Source organism: Ochotona princeps, chromosome 15 (assembly GCF_030435755.1).
Source record: "Ochotona princeps isolate mOchPri1 chromosome 15, mOchPri1.hap1, whole genome shotgun sequence".
Taxonomy (NCBI): Eukaryota; Metazoa; Chordata; class Mammalia; order Lagomorpha; family Ochotonidae; genus Ochotona; species Ochotona princeps.
In genome coordinates, this window is record NC_080846.1 from 11062541 (window position 1) to 11075394 (window position 12854).

The 12854-nt window shown below is 40.1% G+C and overlaps 1 protein-coding gene across 6 annotated transcripts in view; it reads right to left on the minus strand.

Moving 5' to 3' along the window:
* The window catches only part of RIC8B (RIC8 guanine nucleotide exchange factor B), a 113672-nt gene that overhangs the window by 61059 nt on the left and 39759 nt on the right, over positions 1–12854 (minus strand). For all 6 annotated transcript variants that reach the window (XR_009246775.1, XR_004995280.2, XR_009246774.1 and 3 more), the window contains exon 3: positions 12242–12850. Coding sequence is in view for 3 of the 6 variants with exons in the window: in XM_036492465.2 (XP_036348358.1) it covers positions 12242–12850 (609 nt within the window). In the remaining 3 variants the exon portion in view is untranslated. The remainder of the gene's footprint in view (positions 1–12241; positions 12851–12854) is intronic.

Genomic DNA, 12854 nt, shown 5'->3' on the forward strand with positions numbered 1-12854 from the left:
TCATCTTAACCTTCTAGTTCTTTCAGAACTATCAGCAAGCATTTCATCTCCTCCTACTTTTCGAATGTTTATTCATTAGCAGTGGTATGAAGGAGACACATGGAGTCAGAGGAAGCCAACAGCAGGAAATAAATTCAGCTTTGAATATCTGTCTGGTGTAGCTCTTCATTTTTAGTAATATCTTGGATCACTACCATTTTCTTAAGCAGCTGCATTTAAGGTTGTATTTCTCTTCATTCACATTTTAAGTAATAAAGGCAAAATATGAAATTGGATACAATTATGATAGAAAATGAATTTGCCATACTTCGTACTCCAATTACTTTATAAGCTACTGAAAAGTTTTACGTTTTTGTATATAATTGGTTCGGAGTCCATATAAAGGAAATTTTGTCCACATGTTATATATATATATCCTATATCCATATAATTCATTCATATAGCCCTTCTACAAAGATGTCTTATGAAATCGGCAAACAATTAGAGTGCACTTTCATTACTCACAATATAGAGGATGTTATTGTAAACATAACATCATCATACGCTCCTGTGAAGCAAATGAAGGCCTTAGTGGCACTGCACTTGGAGTCAGGAGTCTTCAGTCAGGACCTTCGACAAGCCACACAGCTACTCTGAACCACACCAACGCGAGGTTCTGTCAGGGTTCTCAAAGGATTCAAGAAAACGCCATGCACCAATGTGCTCCACAGCTTTCCCTGGGGAGGAAGCTGAGGAGACCCACGGGAGGCCAAGGAGACCCGTGGGAGGCTCACGGCTTTCCCTGGAGAGGAGGCCGAGGAGGCCCGAGGGAGGCTCATGGCTTTCCCTGGGGAGGAGGCTGAGGAGACCCGTGGGAGGCCAAGGAGACCTGTGGGAGGCTCACGGCTTTCCCTGGGGAGGAGGCCAAGGAGGCCCGAGGGAGGCCAAGGAGACCCGTGGGAGGCTCACGGCTTTCCCTGGGGAGGAGGCCAAGGAGACCCATGGGAGGCCCACAGCTTTCCCTGGGGAGGGGGCTAAGGAGACCCAAGGGAGGCTCACACCCAGAATCTGGGTGCTGGGATTCATTTGCACATACATACTTTTTTTTTTACACAACTTTTAAGAAAATATCTAAAGGTGAGGGGAAACAGCGAGGGAGGAAGGAAACAGGGGTAAGATTGATCTGACAGAATTGCACACTTGATAAACAAAGAAATAGGGAGAGGGGCATGGGGAAGACAGACCAGTGGACCCATAGACACTGGTGGGTTTGCAATAAATGTCCTCTCACTCACCAATTCTCCCCAAATGCCAGACTAGGAATTCCTTCACATTCACAGGGCAAGCATGGTGGCTCAACAGGCTAACCTTCCACCTGCAACTGCTGACATCTCATCAGTACACCGGTTTGTGTTCTAACTGCTCCATTTCTGACCGAAGTCCCTGCTGGTAGCCTTGGCAAAGCAGTGGAGGATGACCCAGATCCATGTGAGGGACCCAGAGGAAGCATTCAATATGGCTCTGGATCAGCTTAGCTCCAGCTGTTGAGGCTACTTGGGGAGTAAACCAGCAGATGGAAGATATTTCTCTCTGTCTCTCCTTTGTGTAAATCTCTTTCAAATAACAAAAATAATTCTTTAAAAAATGAATTATTTCATATTCAGATATATTTTTAATTGGCCCATACACACAAAGCATCATGTGTTACACATTACCTAACTTCATCAATCATATTTTACTTGGTTTGCAGAGCTAATGGAGACATGTACTTTCTTTTCTTCTCACACTGATGTCAGAAAGTATCTTGCAAAATTATTCTTTATCCTTTCTGCTATTTGCAAGGACAACCAAAAATCCTACTTTCCTATTCTCTACTTTCCCGGTTTTTGTAATAGTGATTTACAAGGTTTACTCTGCAGCTGCAATGCTGTCTTTTATTCTAAATCTACTAAATTCTCTTATTTCTGTACTCAACATGACTACTGAAATGCCTGGATTTTTTTTCCCATCTGATCTTTACGTTGCTAATTCCTTTTGATCCCATCAGGTCTCAACAAAAAATATCTATTTAAAAAAACTCCATCTTCGACCATCTTATCTAAGTAGATTCCTTCTTTCATCGTTCTCTATATGATATTGTATTAAAATTTCTTTTTTCTTTCTTAAGATTTATTGTATTTTTCATTGGAAAGGCAGATAGGGAGAGGAGGAGAGACAGAAAGAAAGATCTTCTATCTGTTGGTTCACTCCCCAAGTGGCCACAACGTACGTCGCTGAGCTGGCCAAAAGCCAGAAGTCAGTTACTTCTGGGTCTCCCACATGCATGCAGGGTCCCAGGCCACAAGCGGGGAGCTGGATGGGAAGTGAAGCAGCCAGGATACAAACTGGGATCCCGGTGTGTACAAGGCAAGGATTTAGCCATTAGGCTATCACACTTAGCCCTGTACTAAGATTTCTATAACAAAACCAATATTTGTAATTTTACACTTGCTTGTTTACTGTATATACTTCCTTTCCTTCACTAACCTATTTCCTTCATGAAGATAGAGAACAGATTTAATAGGAATTTAAATGAAAATGTCAAGTATACATGAACAGAAAAATGCCCCCACCAACAGTGTGCAACTAGATAAAATTTCACAAAATGCACATACCAATATAATCACTATGAAAAGCATGCACTGGTAGCTGGCACAGTGGCACAGCAGGCTATATGGCCAGCATTCCATATGTGCACTGGTTTCTGTCCTGGCTGCTCCACTTCTGATCCAGCTCCCTGTTTATGGTCTGGAAAGGCAGGGGAGAATGATTTAAGCACTGTACCCCTGAAACCATGTGGGAGACCTGGAAGAAGTTCCTAGTTCTGGCAATTGTGGCCATTTGGGAAATGAACCAGTGAATGGAAGACCTCTCTCTCTCCTTTTCTCTCTGGAAAATCTGCCTTTCAAATAAAAATACATTAAAAAATAAAAAGGAGTTAGGAAATGTTTTTAAAAACTTAAAACAAAATCATGCAATGCCAAGATTAAGAACCCTTGAATTCTCCTTAATTCTTCACATGATCATCATCTGTTCTTCAAGGATAATCCTAGCAACTAACTTCACAGGTTAGTGACTTTTGTTATTAAACTTATATGAATGGAATCATAAAACACAGACTGTCTGTTTTGAGATTCATGTATGTTGCAGTATACAGGTGCAAATGTTGAACTGTTTTTCCATTGCTTGACAGCAGTGCTGTTTGAATATGCAGTTTGCGTATCACTATTGGTCCATACCCTCTCTGGTTGACCCAAAGGCATGACTACAGAGGGTGTGCACTAGGACACAGTGGGTTAGCCACTGCTTTTATGCCAGTGTCAATCTGAGCACCCATTTGAGCCTTGGTTTCTCCACTTCTCATAGAGCTTCCTGCTAATGCACCTGAGAAAGCAGAAGATGACTGAAGTACCTGGGTCCTTTTCAACTACATGGTAGACCTAAATGTAGAACATTCTGAAACTTTCTGAGAAATCTGACATATACTATAATACTGCATTATACAATGGTTTCATTCTGCCAACTACAAAAAAAACCAAACAAGCAAACAAAAAAAAAACACCTGCTCCTTCAACACAGATAGACTTATAAAATTCTACCCTATAATATTCCATTGCATGAGTATGCCACATTTACTTATCTACCCTGCTCCTGATGGATTACTTGCAACTGGGAACTATTTTGAGTGCTGTTATGAATGTACGTTTATACGTCATTTGTTATCTATGTGTACGTACTCAGGAAAGGAAATGCTGGGACATGAGGTATACATGTCAAACTTCAGAAGCTACTGTTAATTAAATGGAGTTTTGAGGCATCTGTATCAATCTAAATTCCCATTAGCCGCTCTACAATTGCAATGCAGTCAGTCATGGGGGCCTACTGCTTTCTTGACTTCAGTGAGGATTTTCCCAATAACTAAGAATGCTGAATGTTTTTTAATATGTCTGCTGACTATTTGGATATCTCTTTTGTGAAGTTCCTGTTCAAATTTTTTGCCTATTTTTCTGTTGCACTGATTGACTTTAATTTCATGGACTTATCCAATTTTTAATTTAATCCATTCTGGATAAATTCTGTTGTACATAAATGTTGCAAACATCTTTGTCCACCCAGTGGCCTTTCTACTTTCTTCTTTTCCTAAGTTCATTTTAATAAAGAAGTCTATCAATTTTTCCACTTATTGCTTGATCCTTATTTTGTATTGCTTTAAACAGCTTTGTCTATTGAAGAAATGTTTGATTTCTTTGAAATAAAGTCATGAAATTAAGCTTCTACAAGTTTTATTATTTTACCTTGTATGTAATTTTTTGTGTGTGTACAGAAGATTCAAATGTATTCTTTTCATATAGCCATACAATTGATTTGGTAGCATTTATTTAAAAAGTCCTTCCTTGGGCCTGGCACAGTGGCTTGATTCGCTAATTTTCTCCTTCAAGCACCAGGATCCTATGTGGGCACTGGCTGGTGTCCAGCTGCTCCACTTCCAATCCAGCTCCCTGCTTGTGGCCTAGAAAGCAGAGGATGACCCAAAGCCTGTAGACCCTGTATCCATGAGCGAGACCTGGAGGAGGCTCCCGTCACCTAGCTTTGGATCAGCTCAGCTCTGCCACTGCAGCCACTTCGAGAGTGAGCCAGCAGATAGAAGATCTTATTGTCTCTCCTTCACTTTATATATCTCTGCCTTTCCAGTAAAAATAAACAAATCTTAAAAAATAAAAAGTCCTTCCTTTTCCCACTGTACTTCCATGTCACTGGTATCACAAATCAGCTGACTATATGCGTAGGCTAATTTCTAGACTTCTTGAACAGTTTATGTCAAAATAAATGTTTCTTGGATACATGTTTTCATTTAAGAAGTTATATTTAATAAAAGTTGAAGTAGACACTATTTCCTATTACTGTTAATTCTGTTGTGTGACTTTTCATAGGTCATTTAAAACCTCTGATCTTAAGTATCTTCATTTGTCAAAAGAGGTTAGTGTTCTTTTCTCACAGGATGCCAGAAAGATTTCACGTAGTTGCTCTTCATAAAACATTATACAAACACTGCTTACACAGTGCATATTTACTTGCTTCATGATTTAGCTTTAATACCTTTAAGGTATTAAAAAATCTCTCTTCTCAGTTATGACCTCCAAAAGTTGAGAATGAAAAACAAAGGGTGAAAGAAACATGAGTGGGCAAACTGAATGATTCTGACAGAGAAAATTAAAAGTAACCTTAAAAGAGACAAAAACTCAGGAAATTCTTTGATATCTCTTTATAGAGCACTCATTTCATTTTTTTCAGATTCATTATTTACTGAAAAATGCAGAATTATAGTGAATATGGGGTAGGGGAGAGAAAGACAAGTAGAGAGAAAGGGGGAGAGAAGAAAGAAAGAGAGAGATCTATTACCCTTTGGCTCATTCCCCAAATGGGCACAACAGCCAGGCCTGAGCCAAGAGCCTGAAACTCCGTTTTAGGCTCCCACACGAATGCAAGGGCCCAAACATTTCTGTCATCTTTCACTGCTTTCCCCAGAGCATTGGCAGAGAGCTGAGACTTGAACTGGTACCTATATGGGATGCCATCATCACAGATGATCACTTAACCTATCATGCTACAATGCTGGAAACAAGCCTTCATTTCTTATAAATTCTGCAACTGTATCATTGCTCTTTCCTGATTATGTGCAAATTACAAAAGGTTTAATTAATTAAGTCCTTATGGTAAAAATTTCAACTTTTTTTCACTTTTTACTTGAAGATGTCTGCCTATCCTATTTATGCCTAACCGAAAGCCCAAGACAAAATTATAGCATTATAAGCTATTACGCATTTCCTGCTGGACCACTGCTTCCACAGGCAAGCATGAGTGCTGAGACTAGGGACGGGCCCGCTGGACAAGGCAGTGGCCCATCTCAGCGTATGTGTGGGCAGGGTCTGATGCAAGTCAGGCTGAACTAAGCCATAGCACCTATCGGTGTGAATGAGAATCTTAAGGGATGCAGGCTGGTCTGGGCTAGGTCACAGTGGAGGCAAGCACACGCAAAAACCAGGGCTCGGGGCAGCCTGATGGGGTTTACTGGGGGTTGTCTCACTAGCCTGTGGTACTTGCTGGTATGTACGAGGACCGTGAGGACCAAGTCTGTAGTAGCACATTAGTTCATGTGATGTGGGACTGGGGCAGAAGTGACTGTGCAGCTTGCATTCACTGGTATGTACACTGGTATGTGCACTGGCTGGAGCAGGTGACAGAACGAACCTGACCCTGCACTGGCTGGTACACAGAGTTAAGTCTCAAGTCACTTCAGGCAAGGTTTCTCGGGGGGCTCCCCAGCTAGACCACTGGACTCAGACTCTGGCCACAGGGAAAACCACAGGATGTGTGGTCTGACCTTGGAATGCATGTGTCCACAGTTGCTGATGCCTATGCAGTGGACAGCATGCCCAGATACACACAAGGAACGTGATGATCAGCTCCTCTAGGCCAGCAGGGAATCAGAGGATGGAGAGCAGAACAGGATGAACAGTTCTCCTGGCCAAACTTTAAGGTATGTTCCTGTGTTTGTGGATGCACTTAAGTAGACTTGTTGACCAATAGACCTTGGAAAGACTTCCTCAATCCTGGAGCAACGGAACTAACAACTTCCCAGAACTATCAAAACCACTCAAGTGGTTTCTTCCCACATTAGGGTCTCTAAGGCATCATTAAAGGACAGCCCCCCTCCTAGGGGTGCTGACTTAGTTTGACAGCAAGGAGTGGCCCTTTCCCTCTCCTCCACTCCTTCCCTCATCCCCTGTGGACAGAGGAGAAAACAGAACCTGAAGTATTTGCTCCATCCACCTTCTTCCATGTCTGACTCTCCATCCTAAGCAGAGGCCCACCTGGGCATGTAGGGCTCTCAGCCATGTAAATGCTAAAGAGAAAATTTTACAAAGAATTTGGCATGCATTGTTGAGGTCGTTCTTTTTCACTTCCAAACATAAAGCGTGTATATAAACTAGCAATAAATAATAAGTTAAAAAAAAAAACTCAGGTTGAGATTTGCTTGCCACTGTAAAGGTTCTGGGAGGTAGGATCTTTAAGAACTGTTTTGGTGATAAGTGCTCTGCCCTTAGGAATGGATTATTGCTGTTATCAAGAGAACAAGTAAGGATAGATTTTCAGCAATTCTAGTCCCCCTTCTGTCTGTGAATGCACTCCTTCGCTATATGCTATCTTCTCCTACATTAATTTACAGCAAAAGGCTTTCATTAAATACAGTCCCTTGATCCCAAAGTGTAGGCCGAATTTTGGCTGTTTCCAAATTACCTAGCGTTCTGTAACAGCAGTAGAAAATGAACTGAAACACAGCTGTACATATACCTGTGTTTACATCTGATTTCCGTATTAGACACATAGTGCCTTGAGGGCAGAGTGCTTTTGGACCTTCCATTCTGTGTGCCTAACACAGAGCAAGCCACAAATTGGGCAGTCAATAAATCTGTTGAAAATATGATTCACCAAGAAATCATTGCACACCCTGGAACTTTGCTTTTACTTAACTAGTAGTCTGTCTTTTTGTCACATTTCTTTCAAAATCCCTACACTAATGGAATCACCCTCTTCAGTTTACAAAATGTGATAGTCCCAATTAATTTCTATGCACACTCATTGTTTCATTTTGATTCAAATGACATCCTTTTCACTTAGATAGGGAGATTTCTCAGTTTGCACTTGACTGAGTACCAAATCTACTGCCTTTTTAAAAAAACACATTTTTATCATATTACACTGATACCTAGGAGCGATGGACAAGCAAATGACTGTAAATAAGGAGTCCAAGTAAAAGTATGTACTGCTTCAGGAGCACAGAACTGAAAAAAATGTTTAATCAGGAAGACAACAAAACCATTTCAACCAACATTTTTAGAACTGATTTTAAGTCCTACTAATGGAATTGCAGGACCTTTTTTAAACATCTTTTCTGTTTAAGAAAGGGCGAGTGAGCTGGGAAAAAATGGAAAGAAATTGACTGTATGTGGAAGTAAAGCCAGATACATTTCCCACTCCACAGGACGAAATCTTCATATTAATCTGCTGATAATATCAGCAGGCAGGCAGGAATGTAAACACTGAGGCCTGAAAATGAGCAAATGGAGCTCATTTGCTAAACCTCAAGAAAAACCTAGTCATTAGCTTCCTGTTTCTAGGGAACTGTGACAACAGTCATAAAATACCTGCTAATAGTTATAGCAAAAATCAAATGTTTCCATCTTCTGTAACTGTAGAACTGTAGAAAAGGCAAAGGTTTCTAAAAGTTAAATGTCCAGGATTTGGAAAGAATACATTAGAAACACTATTTTTTTGAAGGTTGATCTGGCAATATGTATCAAACACACCTTAAAATTTTGAAACTCTTTGGCTCAGGATACAAAAATACATCTACAAGGATTATAAAACAGGAAAGCTCACCAAAGGTTTAAAACAGCAAGAAACTGGAAATAAATGTGCCTCCACATAGGGCATTTGTTTAAGACTGATGCATACTTATGAAGGCATATTTGTAATTGTTTTTGCTTTTATATACAGGATATTCTTTGAACTTCTTAAGAGTATTCTTTCATAAGCATTTCTTACTCTATCAAGCAGCAGTCAGAAGGGACTACCAAAAAACTTTTTGATTGCAGCTATCATTTTTATTCTACAAATGAAATGTTAGTTACAACCCAATTTTAAAGAGAAACAACAGCAATGGTAGCAACAATCAAAGGTGCTATTTCTAAAGTTGGAGTGGGGAATTTAGAGCACTATCCAGTTATCCCCACAGCCTTTCTAGGAACCTTGTGGCTTAAAAGAGCTACTCCATGAACAGTAATGTTGGGGGAAAAATCAAGATTATAAAATGACTACATTTTGCACTATATATATTTTTGCTTCTTACACAATGGAAAAAGGTTAGAAAAGATATACATCAGGGCCAGCATCGTGGTATAGTAGGTAAAGCTGCCACCATTTTGCATCCAGTTCTCTGCCAATGGCCTGGGAAAAGCAATAAAAAATGTTTCAAACACTTGGGCTCCTTGCCACCTACCCCAAAATGGAAGATACGGGTAAAGCTCCTAACTTTGGCCTGGCCGGGTCTGGCCATCTGGTTATCTGGGAAGTGAACCAGCAAAGAGAAGATCTGTCTCTCACGTACTCTCTGCAACTAATTCTCAAAATAACAATAAATCTTTAAAAGAAAAAAAAAGGTGCATCTAAATGCAAACACTGCCATCTATTTTGAAAGATAATATGGTAAAATGGTAATATGCTAATTTCTTATTGCTTTTACACCTTTTCCTAGAGCATCTACAATAAACATGTATTTTTTTTCTTTTTTTCGTCCTAAGATTTTTAAATGCAAAGGCAGATTTACAGAGAGAAGCAGAGACAGAGAAAGATCTTACCTGTTAGTTCACTCCTTAAATGGCTGCAACAGCCAGAGCTGAGCCAATCTGAAGCCAGGAGTCAGGAGGTTCTCCTGGGTCTCCCACATGGATGCAGGGTCCCAAAACTATGGGCTGTGGTCCTCTGCTTTTACAAATCACAAGCAGAGAGCTAGATGGAAATGGAGCAGCCAGAACACAAACAAGCACCCACATGGGATGCTGGCACTTGCAGGCAGATGATTAGCCAATTGAGCCATTGCGCAAACCTCAAACATGTATTATTTTAATAAGGAGGATACTATTAGCTATCTTAAAATCTCCGTTCTCCTGTATACTGTTTTCCATAACCCTTTATTTCAGCTGTCCCATCTTGCCAAAAACTTATTTATTGGAAAGGCTGAATGAGAGAGAGAGAGAGAGAGAGAGAGAGAGAGAGAGAGATTGATTTTCTATCTACTGGTTCATTCCCCAATTGGATAAAACAGCTGAGATTAGTCTAGGGTAAAGCAAAGAGTGAGGAACTCTATCCTGGTCCTCTACATGGGTGGTTTAGGCCAAGTACTTTTCATATCTGCTGCTTTCCCAGGCAGGTTAGCAAGAAGCTAGACTGGAAGTGGAATAGTGGGGCCTTGAACCAGTGCTTGGATATGGATGGAGGTAGCACAAGCAGCGGCTTAGCCTGCCACCCCACAATGCTGACCCCTTTGCTGGTTTCTTAAAGCATTAACAATTCTTCAGGGGCTTGTTCAACTGAAATAGAACATCTTTCCTCTGATAATTAAGACACTGAAATCCTAGTGTGGCAAGTTTCTCTGTAGCCTATTTTTACGTGAAAGTTGTGAGTACTCTGTAATGTTCATCTCTCCATTCTTTAGTTTCCAATCTCCACAGAGACCTTCAGAAATCCTCTCTGACTGTATTGAATATTCTCAGTGCTTACAACACTTCTCTCCAATCATTTAACCCGATTTGAACAATGTTTACTAATTTAATATCAATCTCACCTACAAAACTGAAGTTTCATGAATCCAAATATTATGCTGACTAGTATTTACCAATATATTGCACAATATCTAACATATCTAATAACTGCTTAAAAACATTTTGATTGATTAAATGCTAAAATGTTAAATTTAGAAACTTATAATGAAGACCTTTTTTTTCAATAAGTGCTTTTTAAAAAAGATTTTATTTTATTATTCTTATTGGAAAGCCAGACATTCAGAGAGGAGGAGAGACAAAGGAAGATCTTTCATCCAGATTCACTAATGCCCCAAATGGCCGCAACGGCCAGAGCTGAACCAATCCAAAGCCAGGAGCCCAGAGCCTCTTCTGGGTCTCCCATGTGGGTGCAGGGTCCCAAGGCTTTGGGCTGTCCTCCACTGCTCTCCCAGGTCACAAGAGGGGAGCTAGTACCTGCTGCAGGACTACTGACCCTTTTAAGCAGATCCTGGTGTTTTGGAATATTTCATTATACAGAATGAATATTTTCTACTTCAAAGTTTTCAAAAGTTTCTTCCATCTCCATTACCACTGAAGCATACTAATGTGGGCCAATCTCAATTTACTCTTTATTACGTGTCAAGACTTATAAACCTTCTGTCAGGAATCTGAATGGTGTGAGCTACTATTTTGGGTCTAACTTAAACAGCAGGAGTCCCAACAATGACAAACCAACAGCCTCAGGGGAGTTCTTGTGACTAAATAGAGAACTTAAAGACACCAAAACAAACAGTATAAGAAAAATAACTACAGAAGGTACCAAATAAGCATAGAGACATAACATTTCAAATGCTTCTAAATATTTGGTTTCAAAGCATGAATGGAGCAAGTAGGCTTTCCACATCTTTTCTTGCCAAATCCCAGGAAAAACTAACCATACTACAGCCACCTAAAACAGCTGTTATGACTGACCTTCAAATATTTGGTTTCAAAATACAAACCTATTTGCACTTTAAAATCAGATGGCTGCATACTCTCCCTATGGCAGTGCAGTGAGATAGTCCTTTTACAGTAGACTGCTGGCCAGAATTAGGCTAAAGGGAGTAAATGTAAAATGTTAAGATTCTAGAAGGATGGAAAGAATTTATGGTTGTTTCACTTAAAATTACTGACTCTCTTAAACTAAATTTTTTGTTTTGCATATTGTTCTTGTGGGTACACAGATTAAACTACGAAATCTACCTCACTCTGGGATACTAGAAGGTCCAAATCACAGAAAAAAAACTTGGTCTAGAAATAAGGCAAGTGGTTTAAAATCACCTTTCTCACACTCCACTGTAATTATGCTTATTTTCTAGGCTGTATATAGGCATGGGTATCTAGTTGTAGCCAAGTACTTCTGACAATTATCTAACACTATAAAGGAACGTGTTGGCATACTGAGATGATAAGGGATATAATACAACATCTTCTAGTTTTCTGAGTAGGCATCAATTTCAATTGGCCAATTTCACTGGACTTGATTTAACTTTTAAGATAGCAGACATAAAAAATGTCTATGGCTTTCATCACCAACATTGTTTCATTACCCTTAAAGTCCATCATTCAAACCTTGTTCCTGAAAAAAAACCACTGTTAAAGATGTGATGTATAACTCGGAAATCTATATATGGCATCTTAGAAAACAACAGTCTATCTTCACTGTTTTCTTATGATAGATATCATCATAAGAATTATTTCCACCTAAATGGAAAGAATAAGATTCACACAACCAATTAATGGGAGAACATTTTCCAACTTGCATTCTTCTCTTGCAGACAGCTCTATGGATGGACCCCAACTAAATTCAAGGTAGATAAAAATATTCTTCTCAACCTTACCTCTTTATGCACCTTCCAACTGTCTACTGTCACATTGAAGAGAGCTTTGAGGGCCTCAATGGCACAGTCTGTCTCCTGAGGTGAGAGAGGAGGTCCATTATGGTCTATGGCCGATTCATACTCATCGGTCCACTTGATGCTAAAGGCACTTTCCAAGATCTGGGTTAGCAGCGGTAGTCCCTGGAGCTCGTAACGCAACTGTGACCTGATGTCAGTGTGCAGAAGTGACAGGAGGAAGAGCAGGCGCAGGTCAAAGCACTTAATGTCATTGATAAATTTTCGGTCCTTGCACTTTCTCAAAAGGTTACAGAGCTTTGCAGCAAGATTAAGTTCCAGGCTGAGCTGCTGTGCCATCTGACTGTTGAACACTATGTTACACAGACATTTTAACGACTCCACAATAACGGGGAACTCTGACACCTTCTCCAAAGAATCATCCGATTCGGTTAGCTTGGCTAGTCGCAGCAGTATCTGCATATTTTCCTTAGTTGTTACAGGAACTAAAATCTTTTTGTCTCTGGAGAGAATGCGAAGTACTTCCAGGCAAGACACTTGACATGTTGTTGGGACATCTTTCACAAGGACCTTAAATATGCCTTCACAGAGTTTCTGA